The sequence below is a fragment of the Miniopterus schreibersii genome (genome assembly GCF_964146895.1).
Source record: "Miniopterus schreibersii genome assembly, chromosome: 13".
Lineage (NCBI taxonomy): Eukaryota > Metazoa > Chordata > Mammalia > Chiroptera > Miniopteridae > Miniopterus > Miniopterus schreibersii.
The window spans coordinates 40,028,728-40,045,773 of record NC_138113.1 but is presented as its reverse complement, the minus strand read 5'-3'; the positions used below and the strand labels follow the sequence as shown (position 1 = coordinate 40,045,773).

Genomic DNA, 17,046 nt, shown 5'->3' with positions numbered 1-17,046 from the left:
AAGACACTGGGTAGGTTAGTAATCTTCACTGAGCATCCTCAGGGGGACTTGTACTGAGCAGCGAGTTCCAAGCACTGTTTTGACCCAGGCTAGGGGGCAGGAGGGGACAGGGAAGGTGACAGGACCAGTAGGGGTAAAAATGGCATTAAATTAGACCTCAGAGAGAACTTCTTGTACTGTAGATTTCCAAGAAAAGCTGAGAAATTCCCTCTGGGAAGAGAAGAAACTTTTTCCTCTGGGTGGGAAAACAGGTCCCTCGTGGACCAGGGGAAAGACCTCTCAGGAAGAGGGGAGAACAGCGGGTGGAAGCAAAGGCAAGGACGGATGGGTGGAGGGGCTGGGGCCTCGTCCTCCCTGATGAGGCCCTGGAGTTTGCCAGACAAGTTTCACCCCAGGCTGTCCCCCCTGCAGTGTGCATCCAGGGAGGAGGGGTGCACCCCCGAGGAGACCACAGGAATGCCAGGCAGGGGAAAGGCGCCCTGAGCCAAGGGCTCCGGCAACAAGGATCCAATATCGGCGGGTGACTCCAGCCCCCGTAACAGGAGAGACCGTAAAGTATGTGCTCTGCTTCCCAACCAGCAAACACAGCAAATAACCAATTACTCCAAATAGCTAACAGATTTCGGCTCTGATTTCCCTCCCCTTGCCTCCCCTGTGCCTTCACTTGTCATTTGATGGGCGATTTGTATTTGCTCTGAGAAAATGAGAGAAGGAATGACTCACAAAGGAAGGTCCGGATCACACGCAGTGACAGGCATCAAACCTCCCTAATCAGAACTAATGGGAGTGGGGGGAGGCCAGGCTGCACTGGCAACACATCTGAACCCAAAATATTTTTAAAGAAGTATAGTTTTGTTACTTTCAAGCACATACAGTAATTCTTGCTAAACCAATATTGCCAAATGCATGTCCTTAAGAAACCTACTTTAAGGAGAAGATAAGCATCTTCCTAATTAGCACAACCGATATATATCAAAGGACAGGTAAAACCACTGATGTTATTAAAGTTAAAATACTCTCCCTCCAACTCTTGAGTTCAGGGGTGCAACCATGAGTCTGAGACAAACTGCCTTGGATTCCTTCTGGAAATGCTTCCTCACTTAGGAGCCACACCCTGTAATTGATTCCTTTGCTCAGAAAACCTTTGCTTCAAAGTCTTTGGATAAATTGTTGTCAGTACTCATGAGCTGCAATGAGGCATTCCCCCTGAAACTTGGAATTCAGGGAAATAGGTCTGTCCTTAGAGAATTAGACCATGAAACCGATGCACCGTGGTTCAAAGCAAGGAGAGGCAAAGTCACCTCACAGGGGATGAGTGGCTCCTACATGAAGCCTAAACCCTAAGTGAGTAGATTGCATTCAAACATCTAGAGAAAGGATATGTCCACGAAAAAAGGAACTGGTCAGTCCTGGAAACAGAGGGAAAGAGGAGTAAGGGTTCACTATTGACAGTAGGTCACATCAGCACCATCAAGGGAGAAGGGACACGGGCTTAGGGACTAACGCTGTCCCCACCTTTGAAAGTAGATGTATCCACCCATCTTGGCCAGTGCCCCTAAATTTCAAATCACAGAATTCTCTCTCCTCATTCTGATTCCTCACTCATTTCCAATCACAATTTGGCTTCCCAGTTGCTAAGCTTATAGAGAGACCACAGCTGGACCACTATCCAGGGTCACACCAGTCACCTGGGCAGAAGTATTTCTCACTGTAATCTCATGAACTGGCAACCTCAGTTTAGAGACTTGAGAAACACGTATCCAACCCTAAGAAAACTGACCCATCAGGTGTCTGAACCCACAAGGTTAAGGATCCACCCAGCCAAGACTATGGAAACTTCTCTGAAAGAAAACCCCTCCTGGTGGGCCTGTTGCGAGAGAGTCAGGTCTCCCATACTTAAAAGATTCCTACATAGGAGTTGATAGGCAAGGACTGTGGCCCTGACCTAGCTAGCCAACACCTAATGGCCACAACAAACAGAAAACAAACTGTTTAGGGAAGAGTGGCCCCTACAAGAAGGCTTAACCCTAAGTGAGTAGACCATATTCATGTATCTAGAGAAAGAATATGTCCGCGAAGAAAAGGAATTGGTCAGTACTGGAAATGGAGGGGGAAAGGAGTAAAAAGCCTCTGATTCGCTGTCCTTCCTACTTCTCCACCCTGCTGAGTCCTGACTGGCCAAGTAAAAAGAAAGCAACCTTTGGCTGATTCCTTCTTCCTTTTATCTAAGTTGGATATTAGAAGGAGCCCATACACTAATGGACGGAAGCCATCTGAGCTCCCAGTACGAGCAAGGACTTCCCTCCTTAAGGACAGACAGGAAGGAGAGATTAAGGATCAAAACAAGGGGAGCAGGGCAAGGATTAAGACATGGGCTTTGTTAACGAACTGAGTAAAAAAAACGAAAACAAATGACTAATTTATACTCATAGGAAGTCTCGAGAGGATACCACAGACAAGAAGTTAAGAGTTTACAGTCCTGAAGGAAATATAACCTGCATGCAGACAAACATGACTGTCAAATTTGAAACTATAACAAAGACTCTGATTTCCAGCAAAATGACAATCTAGAAGACCAGAGAAACCCTCCAGTAAAAATACCTAAATTAATATATATCTTTCAAATCCTTTTTAAATGAATGACTGAGCTGATAGGAATGTAAAAAAATTAAGATAAAAAATGGTAGGGGCAAGTGAGTAAGCAAAAATCCAGAGAAATAAGGAGCCAAAATGCAAACTAACTGTGGGCCCAAAAAGCTCAAGCCAAACATTTAGTTTTAAGTGAATCTAGGTTTATAGTATTTCAAGGCATCTGGTAAAAGTAAACACATCTTCTCTCTGAAAGAATGTGATTTTCATCCAGACCTCAAAGAACTCTCAGATAAAGTTCCAAGGAACACGATGAGTTCACAATCGAAAATAGTGAAACACACAGGAACGAGGCACCATGAGCAAGAGTCAGCTAGAAACACCAACTGCAGATCAGACCTGTTAAGACAACAGGAAGCAGAATTATCAAAAATAGGGCTTTAAGAAAAGAAAAACTATTTAAAAAAAATAAAACCCATTAAAAATATGGCAAAGAAATGAGACTTTCAAAAATAAACAAGTAGGTTTAGGGTGGGGGGACTTTTAAAGATAAAAAATAGAATATTAAGACTAGAAACTCAATTGATGGGGCTAAATAGCTGTTAGAAACAACTAAAGACTACATAAACTAGAAGATACATCTTCAGAAATTAGCCGGAGCGTGACAGAAAGATATAAGTAATATGAAAGAAAGTTCAACTGACATGAAAAATAGTCCAACATAGATCTAATCAGAGTTCCAGAAGGAAATGATAGAGAGAATGGGGAATATGTAATATTTGAAAAGACTGATAACTATCCAGAACTAATTCAAAGAAAAACAAACAACAGCCTCTCAGGAGGATGAGAGCATGGTGGAAGCCAGAGATAGTGAAATATCTTCAAAGTGCTGACAGAAAATAAGTGTCAGTGAAACCAGCACTTTCAAAGTAAGGGTGAAATAAAAATATTTTCAGGCAATCATTTAAAAATGAGAAATGTTACAATGAACTGAGCCTATTTAAGGGAATTTCTATAAGCTCTACTTAAGAAAAAAAGATGATACTAGGAGGAAGAAGTCTGATATATGAGAAGAAATAGTAACTGTGGGTTACTATTTACTAGAAAATTTGATTACTTAAAAGATAATGCTTAAAAATGTAGTTTATAAAGATAGAACTAAAATAGTGAACAAAAATTTGTAAATGGATGATTGGAGTTAAAGCATTCTGGGTTCTTAGTAATATTCTGGAGGAGGCTGTAAATACCAGTTAAATTTAGACTTTGCTAGGTTGAATAGGTATGTTAAAGTTTCTACACTAATCACTAAAGGAATATAAACATCTATAGTTTTGAAACCTAAAAGGATAGAAGAAATGAAAAGAGCAGGGGATCTCTCAAGCCAAAAAAAAAAAAAAATGAGGGGGGGGAAAAAGGTAGGACAGGACTTACAGAGACACAAAATAAGATAGCAGAAATAAATCCCAATATATAAACAAACACAATTAATATATTAGACTCCCCAATTTGCTAGTTAAGAGAAAAATATTATCAGAATGCATTTTAAAAATCCAAATATTAGCTGTTCACAAGAGAGACACCTAAAACAGTCACAGAAAAATTGAAAGTGAAAAAATAGAAAAAGTTATACTGAGAAGGAAAATACTAACTAAAAGAAAGCTGGTGTAGCTATATTAACATGAGACAAAACAGACTTTAAGGCAAAGTTCATTAATAGAAATTATAAAAGGCAGAGAAGTGGGATTTCACTACATATCATTAAAAGATTTAATTCTCTAGGAAGATATAAGTATTATAAGCTAATCTATGCCTAATTGCACAGCATCCAATATATAATGGGAAAGTAGGCAGAATCATAAGGAGACACCAACAAAAATCACAATAAGGCAGACTATTTTCATATACCTCCTTCAGAAATTGATAAACACATACAGAAATTTAAAAAAAAAAGATCTGATTAACACAATTAACAAGTCTGATCTAAATGAACATATTATATGTAAAACACATTTGGAGAATACACATTCTTTTAAGCATACACAAGACAGTTACAAAAATTGAGCTTGTACCAAACTATAAAGCAAGTGTCAAGAAACATTACACACAGACCACATTCTCTAAACCATAGCACAGTTAAGTTAGAAACAAACAACAAAAAGATAACTTAAAACATAAGTTCAGAACTTCTAAAACATACTTTTAAACAATTCAACTGCCAAAAAGAAATATAACAAAAATCAGAAAATACTCAGAACTGGAAAATAACAAAAATACCATTTCTCAAAACCTGCAGGATGCATAAAGCAGTACTTAGAGGGAATTTTATAGCCTTAAGTGTTTACATTAAAAAAGGGAAAGTTTGAAAGTCAATAAACTAGGTATAGCAATTAAGAGGTTAAAAATATAATAAGCCCAAAAAAATAGAAGGAAGGAGATAATTTTTTAAAAAAAGAAATCAATGAACTAGAAAATAAGAACAGGATAGAAGATGGACAGAGCTAAAAATTGCCTCTCTGAAAAGACTAAAAAAAAATCTGAATTTCTGGCACAAGTAATAAAATATAACCTTAGGAATGAAAGGAGACATAACTAGATTGAGGAGAAATTTTTTTTGAAAAAGTAAGAAAGATGTTATTACAAAAAAATACATCAATAATTTTTAGGAAGAAATAGATAAACTCCTATAAAATATAAATCACTAAAAGTGACTCACATAGAAACAGAAAATCCCAAATGTCCTATAAACATGTTTTAATTACATCAGCAGTTTAAAATATCCCCAAAAAGAATACTAAGTCTAAACAGATTACAAATGATTCTCCCAGACATTTAGGCCAACAGATAATGTCACTTTTTTGTCCTTCATTCAGAGACTAGAAAAAGAGAAATAAGCCCCAAGTGGTTTTAAGACTATTATTTAAATATCAAAACCTTAAAAGGACAGTATAAGAAAAAGAAACTTCAGGCCATTATCACTCATAAAAACTGATGGGGGAAAAAATCTTAAACTAAATATCTTCAAACTGAATCCAACAATAAATTTAAAAAGATAATGTATCATGACCAGGATAGGTTGTTTCAGAAGTGCAAAGTTGTTTCAGTATTAAAAGAAATCTATTAATGTAATTCACCACATTAACAGATTAAAGGAGGAAAATCATATGATCACCTCAACAGATACAAAAGAACATTCAATAAAATTTAACATCATTCATGATAAAAATTCTTTGCTAACTAGTAATTGTTCACCTGATAAATTTCATATTCATTGGTGAAAAATAAAATATGAACTTTCAAATTAGGAGCAGATAAGAAAACTCTCTATTATCAGTTACATAGAATATTAAACTGTAGGTCCTAGCCAGTACAATAAGGCAAGAAAAAGAAATAACAAAAAAGAAAAAGAAATAAAAAAGTACACAGAAGAATCAAATCTATGATTAATCACAAATTATATGACTTACTACACAGAAAACCCAGAAGGGTCCTCAAATAAGTACAATTAACAGGAGAGTTCCACAAAGTTTCTGGACATAACACCAGCAGATGAGAATTCATTTCATTTATATACAAGCAAAAAAATAATTAGAACACGTACCGTAAAAATTCCAAGTGAAAATAACAATAAAGCATAAACTAGCTAGAACTAAATCTAATAAAAGCAGTACCGGACTTTTTGGAGAAAATTATAAAGGCTTATTGAAAGACATTAAAGAAGATCGAAATAAATGGAGAGCTATATCATATTCATGATTAAAAGACAATATTATAAAAATATTGGTTCTCTACAAATTGATCCAGAGATTCACTGTAACTCAATCACAAATCACAGCAGTTTTTTCAAAGAAGTTGACAAGCTGATTCCAAAACCAAGGTGGAAAAGCAAAGGACAAGAATAACAGTAACACTCCAGAAAATGAACAAGGTGGAATATTTCCTTTACCCAACGTCAAGGCTTATTATAAAGCTATAACAAATAAGACAGTGGACTGTTAATACACGGAAAAACAGACTGGTGGGTGGAACAGAACAGAGAATCCACAAACAGACCCACAAGTAAATGGAAACCTGATACATGACACAGCTATCATTTATAGATCAACAGAAAAGACAGGTCATTCTATAATGATATGAATTTACTGGTGATCTATGTGGGAAAAAAGAAAAATCTAATCTTTACTTCACACTTTACACACACACACACAATTCAGAGAGATTGACTTAAGTGTGAAAAGCAAAACTTCAGAATTTTCAGAAGAAAATGTACACGAATATGTCCTTTAAAAAAAAAATTGTTGAAGCAACAGAGAGATGAAGTGATAGCCCAAGATATCCAAAATACACATAATAGGATTTCATAGGAAGAGAGCTGAAAATTGAGTCTAGAAATTAAAGAAGCTAACTTAATAGAATTTTCAAATAGCTGGTTCTTTGGGTGAAAAACAACTATGTGATAGATGAAATGCTATTAAGCCTAATAAGAAAGATAAATAACACAAATCTACAAAATTAGGAATGAGGGAATAAAACAGGACAGATACGATTTTCTTTTATTGTAATAATATGTACTAATAGGCAATATCTGGGAATATCTAAGCCATCAATTGACTAAAAAGTAGAGAGTGATCAAAGAATCCCCTCCCCCACAGGTGCTGGGCCCAATTTTACTAAAGTGTACAGAGTTGCATCTTATACAATTACACAAGCTATGCATTCCTGAAAATCACTTATAATTCAAACCTCACATAATATAACACTGTTTTCCAGAAAAGATCATGGGTATCCTATTTACCAGTTAAACCATAAACACAATTCACTTGGCCACCACCTTTTAAATTACATAACTGTTAATCATTTTTTTAATTTAGGTTGATTTATATTATTACATATTTTGTACAGAAGCAAGACTATTAAATATTTATATCATGTAATTTCCAACTTGTATAATTCAAATTCATAGAGAGTGGCACAAGCGTACTTTCAACCCGTTAAGAAATAATAATTCTAATTCCATAGAGACTGATCGAGAGTACAGAAAATGAGAATGCACCACAAAAAAATATTTTATGAAACTACTGTAACCCTAATATCAAAACCTAGAAAGATAACTTAAACGTAAGCCTTATTTATAGAGATGCAAAAATCCTAAGTAATAGCAAATCTAACTCGATATATTTTAGAAGTTTTAATGACAAACTTCTGCTTAACCAGGATTAATAAACACTATCCATTCTCTCCACCAACAATCTGACTGTAGTCCAGAGCCAGCTGAAATCCTGCAGCTAACTTACAATGTCCACTGCAGCTCAAAGCAGATGAGCTGTATGTTGACCAAGAGTCCATTGTGTTTATTCTTAAACCTGTTCATGCCAGTTGTACTAATATGGTAATTAGATCAATGCAAAAATATTACCAAAATTTCAACTTAAAAACAAAAGGCATTTTACCTATGAAAACTAATTTAATGCTGTTTTTTTTACATGATGAAAGTTAAAATAAGTGAGATAACAAAAAAAGGTGGGAGGAGAGGATCTTAAACTCCACATACATTTTTTGCAGGTATTCTCAAGATCTCATCAAACTTTAATAAACCTAAAGGAAAAATCACTTTGGATATAGTTTATACCAGGATGATGCAATACTCAAATGGCAAACCCAAATTCAAAGAGGCCTTGGCACAAGTCAAATAACTGACAAATGAAGATACATGGATACGGTTAGAAATTAAATGTTTATGTACATATGTATGACTTCTAATGAGTCTCTATTAAATCAACTTTTTCAATTAGGCAACCACCTACCTGTCTTGATTGACTGGATAAGAAGACTTCAGTTGCAGTAACTATGATACCATGACCAACTGACTAGTATGGGTTTACTCCAGGAGTGCAGGACAATTATACATCATATTACAGAACATCATATTACAAAGCAAAATGATCGACTTGATAAATGCCAAATACCATTGGTTAAAATTAAATTCTACACCTAATTTTAAACTATTAATAAACTAATAATAAAGGACACAACCTTGACAAAATCAAGACTATCTATCTAAAACTACCAATCATTATCATAATTAATGGAAAAATGGTAGAGGCCTTCTCATTGGAATCAGCAACTGAATAAGTTTGCTCAGTAGCATCTCAATTATCAAATGTTATTTTAGAAAAAGGAATAGGTATAAATTAGAAAAAAGTGACATATTTATTATATTGTTTGAAGAAAACAATCTTACCTACCTGGAAAACCCAACAGAATCAGTTAACAACTGTCAGAACTAATAAAGGAGCTTAATAAAGACTGGCTTCAGAGTAAATATATAAAAATCTCGTTTTCCTATATTCTAGCAATAACCATTTAGACAAAGTCATAAGAAAATAAGACATTCCACTTAGACAGCAACAAAGGCTATAAAATACAGAGGATTAAACTTAACAAAAAATGGGCTGGACCTATATAAGGGAAATTAAAAATAATCCCTCTAAGGTACATAAAATAAAATAGTAGAAATTAAGAAATTAAATGTCCAATAGGGTAATAGTTAAAACTTTATGGATGTCCATATAATGAAATGACATGCACCATATTTTAAAAGAATATAAAGATATGAAAAAACATTCACAATATATTTCTAAGTAAAAGAAAAGGCAGATTATAAAAAAGTACAATATGATTCTGTTGTAAAAACAAGTACCCACATGTGCATAAAAGATATCTAAAAATGTAAGCTCATCATAATCTCAACAGTGTTATCTCCAACTGGGAGGAATACAAGTGATTTTAACTTTCTGCCTGACACTTATTTGGGTTTTCTATATTCTCTACAATGGATAAATCAGAAAAAAAAAAAATTAAAATATAGATTGCTTTCTCCTAAAACCCATAGACCATCCAATACAGCAATGCCACCCCGTGGCACCAGGAATGGAATTGAACTTTTGGCAAGTCCTGTCTTCTGCCTCCCCTACAGGTCAATGGCTCCCCCAGCTTGGGATTTCATGAGTGTATGTGGAAGGCCAGATACCAAAGTCCTCTTCCTGGAGGGACCCACGACCCATAAAAATGACATGTAGGAAATCAGCACAGGCGGACAGCAGTAGCCCTGCTGGGAATTGCAGGAACAGACGATGGGCCCCAAAGACCTCTCAGAATCTGCTGGGGACAGTCAGCCAGGTTCCTCAGTTACACATACTCTTCAGGCCTCTGGGAGGGGCAGGGAAAGTCAACCTGCCGCTGGGCACAGAGGCTTCTCGTGTCCATGTCCCAACAGTCAGGGTCTAATCTAGAGACTTCCCTGTTTCCACTGGCCCATGCAACCCCTACCGCACCCCCACACCCCCAGTCCTCATGCAGGTAAACAGGATGAAGGAAGATCCCAGCATGCACCAAGAGGTAACTCAGGGATGTCTGTTTCTGCGTATCTTCCTTTAGATTTCTCCCCACCGGCTCCATCACGGCACAGGGCAGGTAACTGTTTCCTGCTGGAGCTCAGGAAATACTTCCCTCTTCCCCTCCGCTCCCCCCCTCATCCCTTCCCCATTCCCAGCCCCCCAGGAAGATCAAGGAACCCACAAATAGGTAAACAATACATACATGAGGACTGGATGGAGAAGATGCCATGTTAGTGGGGGTCGAACCCAACAGACCATCTGCAAGCTACAAATTAAACACGCTAGTTAGCAATCGGATTAGAGAAACCGCTTCAGGAAAAGCCGGAGAGCCCAGAGGAAGTGTTGCTCTCCGACCACACACCCTCTGCTCTCCCTCCAAGGAGACTGTGAAGTTGTGGGAGGAACGTGTGCTTTGGAGTTAAACAAGCCTGGCTTCGAATCCTGGCCCCATTGCTTTGAGGTCAGTTGCATGACCTCAGCCAAGCACTCTGACCTCTCTGAGTTAGCATCCCCTCTGGAAAATGGGCACAAAGCCCACCTCACACAGCAGCAGTAAGTGAAGATGAAATAAAGGCCATGCACAGGTGAGGCACAGGAAGGGGCCCAGCCAGCGCCTGCATCTTGCCTGCTTCTCACTGCTCCTGGCACCACTGACTCAAAGCCGCTCTCACATCCCCGCCCCCTTCCTTTTACACCTCTCCATCCTCCCTAATGGTTTCTTCTAGCAGCTGAGCTATGCCAACCCCTGCTTGGGCACAGTTCCTAGGCCAGTGCAGGTTTCTGAGTCTTCTTTCCTCAAAGATCAGAAGCAGGGCCTCATGCAGCTTTCCCAAAACCCTGCATACGGGCGGCTCTAACAGTTTTATGATCCAACATGCCCTCCTGTACCACACAAAGTTTTCCACATCCTTTTCTGGCATCAGATCCTTGCCTGTCATCTTCTGGGGCTGTGAATTGATGTTTTATAGGGTGAGTCCCTGCACCAAAGGGTTCAGAGGGCCTCAGGGGTCAGGACTAGAGGCAGGTGACTTTTTCAGAGGCCATTACAACAGTCCCAGAGCTGGGGTTCTCCATGGACGAGGCCAAGAGGTGCCCTCCAGGCAAGGGGTAGAGGGCTGGCAAGTGCAAAGAGGCAGAGGAACAAGGAGCACAACACATACAAGAGAGAGGGAATGGCCCAGGGCCAAGGACATGGGGCTGGAGGGGGGAGAGCGACTGGACCCGGCTCCAGGGGTTAGACGCTCTCTTCCTTTGAGCCTGAGCAGGGGGCTCTAGAGAGTCCATGCGAGGCCAAGCCCCAAGCTGTCCTCCCTTCCTGGGCAGGAAGAGCCTAGGAGACCTGTTCCCCTGGGATCAGGAAGGGCTCGGGAACACTTGGCCAATGAAGCCTGCTAGGACCTGGAGGGGAGCTGGGAACTTCAGACCCAACTCTGCTCTGTGAAGGGCACCACTGTGGGAGCCCTCACCTCGCCTGAACTGGCCCTCAAGGCTGGTAAGAGCCAGAGTTGGGCAGGGAAGCAGAAGGGTCAGTGGGTACCCAGCCAGGCCACTGGATGGCTCTGGGGGGTTGGCCACATGTCGGTGGGTGTGGTCTGACCCCCGGAACAGACCGGATGAACTCCATGTAAAACCCCTGGCTGCCCAGAGACGGCTGAGCCAAGGAGCAGCCCTACCCCTCCTATTCTCATCCTGAGCCTCACAGAAGCCTTACTGTTATTTTTAATACAGTTCGTTTTTAGAAAGGTGAGAGGGAAACCGGCAGTTCACCAGAGCAAGAGGGAGAAAAAATAAAGCTAAACATAGTGCTCCAAAGATCTGGTCCAGCTTCCGAAATTACACGTTCCCCTTTGGGACTTGGACATAATTTGCCGCTCCAGTTCTGGGAGCACATTTCCACCTTCACGGCGTCCCAAAGACTATAACCGGAGCAGCCAGCTCAAAATTAGCCCAAGCTGGGGACACAGGGAGCAGCCAGACCCAGCACCCCACCCACCCCACCCTGCGGGCGTGGGGAGCAGGTCAGAATGCTTTGGGAAGCCTTCTGCATGCTAGACTGGGTTTCCTCCATAACCCCAAGCCCATCACACACACACACACACAGTCCCACTACCAAGCCTTTGCCCAGCCTCTTTACCTACCAGGAAAGCCTCCTCTCCCCTCTGCCGTTGCAACCCCACCCCTTGGAGAAGCTTTCCTGATTACTTTGGCCACACTGACCTCCAAGGGCCAAGAGAGTCCAAGATCTTGGTGTCCTTGCTAATAAAGCATTTCATCACTTTGACGTCACTCTGAGCATCTCATTTTAAATCTGCTACATGTCTCTCACCTGTCTCCCGACCAGAACAAAAACATCTCCAATGTTCTTCTCTTTATCCCCCTCAACACACAACCGTTCCCCCAGAAATTCTCCCTTCTCTGGAGACTTAAAAAGGAGACTCCCCCTGCTCAGGGTGGTCTCTCAGAATGACAAGCAAGTCACCCTTCGCCTGGTAACTCCAAGAGCATCCAGTGCTTGGAAGTGGGAGGATGTGTGGGGTGAACAGGGGCACCACCTCTACTTTGAGCTTCAAGACCCTCTCTGGGAAATGGGATGAGCACGCTCTGTGTTCCTGCACAGTTTCTCTCCCCATCTTCATAATCAGAACAGCAAGAGCTAGCTTAATGAAAACGCAGCTTAGCAAACAAAGACCCCAATTTTGTTTTAAAGATGAAATAGAGTCCAATTCAGAGTCACAGTCAGAAAGAGAAGCTCAGGGGAAAGGCAAGGATAGAGAATGACGTGTTGGTAGCAGTTCATTCAGACTGCGTTCTTGGTTGAAGCCAGTGCCTATTTGTTCATTTTTCTACATTTTCCAAATTTGATATAATGAACATATATTTATAATCAGAGAAAAATGAATAATGTATCCTTTTTTTTTTTAAGGCAGAGCACTGGACAGAATGAAATACCTCCATGCACCCTCTCTGAGGATATACCCGGGCCTTCCCTCAGAAAGTTAAAGGTCAAGGCCACAATTCCTGCAACACTGCCACTGAGACTAGCACACCCTCAAGAGTTTGCACACACACCTGCTCCCAGCCTCCCCCCACCTCACGCACACCCATGTGCATGTGCCACACACATACACAGACTACCCCACCCCCAGGCTACGGGTCTGAAATGCACACAAAAGACAGGCACACAGACCAAAAATCAACTGTGGAGTTAACCTGCCTGAGCCTATCTCATCCCAGCCCTCATCACCATGGAGAAGAGTTCACAGGGTCAGGCACCCACCCACAAGGGACCATCCTCAACCCCAGAGGTAGGTGCTGACCTATGAGCCCTGGAAGGTGGAGTAGAGAGATATGCCTTATATATATGTTTTGGATCATCTCTAGAATTGGCCATTTTTGACAGAAACTGAAACATTTCTAGAACCTTGAGAACGTTCTACCATGTCAGTCCCATGACCCGAGCATCAGGAAAGTCTGAGGTGATGTTTTCTAACATGTGGCAGGCTCGTCCCAGGAACGGGGAGGATGATGGTGAGAAGGTTCATCAGCAGAGAAGGTGCGACTGAGGAAGAAGATGGAGGGACCAAAGCAGAAGCCAGGTCTGGCAAGAGCTTATCTGAGTTGGGGAGGAGCCCTGAGCTGGATCCACAGCCGGGACCTGGTGAGCATAGCAGTGGGGGCCACAGCACGAATGAAACAGGTTGCTGAGAAACACGGTTAAGCAAACAGAAGCCAGGCAAAAATTCAAATTCTACCCAACTTCTCCCTCCCATCCCCAGAGGCCAGGGCCCTCTATTCTGTCTGCACTGGGGGAGTGGAGAGGGGATGAGAGCCCAGCCAGAATAATCTGGCAAACCATTTGCTACTGGAAGCCCCTGCCTCCTGGATCTGCCTCAGAATGCCTGGTTCTCCCAAGTGCCAGGGGATGTGCAAGAAAGACGGAGTGAGTAAAAGAGTTCCTGGACCAGCCAAATCAAACCAATGAATCTCAAAGGAAAACACAATACAAAATCAGTTTTCCCCCAACCCCATCAGGGCAGGGCTTCTTAGACACCAGGACTGGTTTCCATGCTGGCCTCTGGACTCCTTGAGAACAGGGTTATGTCTCCTCCAGCAGATAGGCAGATCAATGAGGGCAGAGTCCATGTCTCCTCTATCAGAGCAGGCAGATCTCACGTCTTCCTTCCTCCTGCCCACCTGAGACCCTGAGAGCTTGTCCCCATGTGGGCACACATCCAGGAACCCAGGTCCCAGCTCCCTACCCTCTGTCTGGCCAGCAGCTCTAGCCAGAGTGGCCGTGTGCTCCCACAAAGAAGATAGACACCACCCCCTCCAGTTCACTGATGTCAATACCAGGAGAATGGCAAGACTGGGCCTCCTCACCATCTGTCTCTGGCTGTGCTTGTAGCCAGCAGGCCCCAAAATAGTCCCTCCCCCTCCAAGTCTGTAGACATTTTGAGGGCAGCACACACAGAACGGAAATCCTGCTGGGCAAGCCCCACACTTCCCTGCACAGACTCAGACAGCCCACTGAGAGGGTGGGAAGCGGGAGCCAGGATCAGGCAGACTGGAGTTTGAGCCTAATTATCTGCCTAATTCAGCTACAAACACCCACCCAGGCCAGAAAGCACTAGCATCCAGTGCAGCTGAATCCTTGTAGGGACATCTGAAATTTCCACTTGGGTTTCCCCAGTCAAGAGACGCTCCTTCTTAGAGCCCCTACAGAGAGTAGGCAGGTCATCCATCTGTCCACCCATCCACCCGTCCACCCACCCATGCATCCACCAATCCAGGCAGACTTCACTGAACACCTCCTGCTAAGTCAGGCCCTCTGCTGGGCATTAAGGACACAAAGAGGAATGCACCTAGTCACTACCCTGAGCCTAGTCTAGGGAGGATGTTGACATTTACAGAGACAAACAGGACCTAAGGCAGGTGCAATGACCAAGATACAGACAAGATTTGCAGGAAAAGGCGAGGAGCTAGGGAGAATCCTGGAAGTGACTATAACTACGTTGAGTCTTAAAGAATGACCAGGAGTTATCAGAGGTGTCACCAGCAGAAAGGATGGTGGGGCAGAGCCCTGGGGAGCCACAGACATGGGAGAAATGGAGAGCTTGGGACTTCTGAGGACTCTCTAGTGAAACTATAGAGCAAAATCTCTTGTTATGGCAGCAGCGGGGCCGAGGGCTTAACACAAGGCTCATTCCTTTGGAAGTGAAATGATGAACAGTGAGAAAGAAGCAGGTATCAGCCCTAAATGTCAGAGGGAGGAAGCCCTATCAACACACCTCCAGGGACAGCTTTGAGGATCCTGAGCCGAACCCCCAAGTTTGCTCTCCTGCTCTCAATGCTTATATTGGATTGATGGTTTAAAGAAAGCAAAACTCTCTGAAGTGCTACTCCACCCCTGAGTGAATAAACAGGCTGTGGGCCTGAGGACACAAGTGTTGTCTACATAGGCTGAGAGGCTCTGCCTCCAGGCATCCCCAAAGCTCTGGGAGCCCCAGGTGCCAGAGGTGTGACCAGCATCATGCAAAGCTGAGAGGAAAGTGACAGCCTAGAACAGATGGCCAGTTCACAGCCTGTGCTCACCCTGAGGCCTTTCTCCATCTCCACTGCAGGAAAGGCTGGGTGGTCTCAGCCCTACAGGACCCAGAGCCACCCCAGGGCCCAAGGTGAGGAGAGTGCTCCCCCCTCAGTAAGAGATGCCACACACCCCTGCCATGCTGTTTGGCACAGGTGTCTGACTCACCAGTTGGCCCTATGCTGCCGAGTACACAGCAAGGGGATGCCTCTTACCTGCTGCAGGGTGGGATACCCTTGGAGTAAGGCCCCCCTCCCTTCCTTCTCCTGGAGGTGGAAGAATGGAGGAAGTGGGGAGACTATTGGCTTGGACACAGACCCCTCCTTTCAGGTCCCTCCATCTGTACAGTGTCCAGCCAAGAAAATCCAGAGGGAGACCTCTTGTAGAAGCCATGCGATAAGGGAGGGAGAACAGGAGGAGTGGGAGAGATGAGGAAGGGTAGGGAGCACTCAAGGCCAGCTCTTGGCGGGAACAAGTGTCTCTCCCCAGGGACGCAGCACCATCCTACCTGGATGGGGATGAGGGGCTCCTTGTCGTCAATGTCAATGAGCACATCTTCTCCAGGACTGAGTAAGCTCACATCATCTGTAGGAGAGAGCGGGGTCCAGGCCTGAGAGGGGGCTCCCTCAGGGATCTCGTCCCTCCTCAACCACAGGACTCAGTCAGGGAACTATGAGACAAAGCCCCTCAGTCTCTCCGAACTTCTCCATCTGTGTCTTTCTCTTCCTCCCACCCAATTCTTCCCTCTCCCGTCTCTGCCTCTCCTATCTTCCTTCACATTCCCTGTCTCCTCAATGTTCTCTTTTCCTCCCCTCCCATTTTTATCCTCCCTCCTCATTTCATTGAATCCCAGCATCTCTCTCCCCCTCAAGTCTTACCACCTCCCACTTCAGCCCTCACCCTCAACCCCCACAGGCACGTGTACCTGCTCTTGGTGTGCCCAGCCCAGACTCAGGCTATGCCCTGAGGAAGACGAGGTCCTTACCCTTCTGGTCAGCTGAGTAGAAACCACCTCTCATTCAGGTCCCAGTAAAAGGTGGGCTTCAGGACACCTCTCAGAGAGAAGTCCTGCTTGCCCTGAGCCCCTTCTGCCTCAGCCCTCCCCATCAACATCCCTTCCACCTACCTGGGCCACCCTGTAGAGATGGGCTCTTCTCTGAGTAGGGGTCACACAGGAAGCTCTCCAGGGAGCGAATGGTACATTGGCCCACCACAGGCCGGCGGCCAAACTGGCGGTTATCAATGACCTTGACCACAATAGGGGGACAGTAGAGCTCCTCCCTGGGCAGCATCTGGACAGAGGAGGAGGGAAGCTCTGAGCAGGGGCCTAAACCCATGTCTGGGAGGTCTCAGAGGGGGGAAGGATTCTTTCTTCACAGGGCAAGCCCAGGGAGAGAGGATGACTATGAACCCACAGATAATCTCCAGTGGCCATGATTCCAAAGAGGTGGCTGGCTGAGCCCAAGAGCTGGCCAGGGA

The 17,046-nt window shown here is 43.2% G+C and overlaps 1 protein-coding gene across 22 annotated transcripts in view; it reads right to left on the bottom strand.

Annotated features, from left to right (window-relative positions):
• The window catches only part of DYSF (dysferlin), a 192,066-nt gene that overhangs the window by 39,616 nt on the left and 135,404 nt on the right, over window positions 1-17,046 (bottom strand). For 12 of the 22 annotated variants that reach the window (XM_081156856.1, XM_081156863.1, XM_081156871.1 and 9 more), the window contains 3 exons: window positions 16,694-16,859; window positions 16,076-16,152; window positions 10,186-10,248 (listed from right to left, as the gene is read on the bottom strand). In XM_081156856.1, coding sequence (XP_081012982.1) covers window positions 10,186-10,248; window positions 16,076-16,152; window positions 16,694-16,859 — 306 coding nt within the window. The remainder of the gene's footprint in view (window positions 1-10,185; window positions 10,249-16,075; window positions 16,153-16,693; window positions 16,860-17,046) is intronic. The other 10 variants (XM_081156854.1, XM_081156858.1, XM_081156859.1 and 7 more) reach the window with 1 other exon arrangement.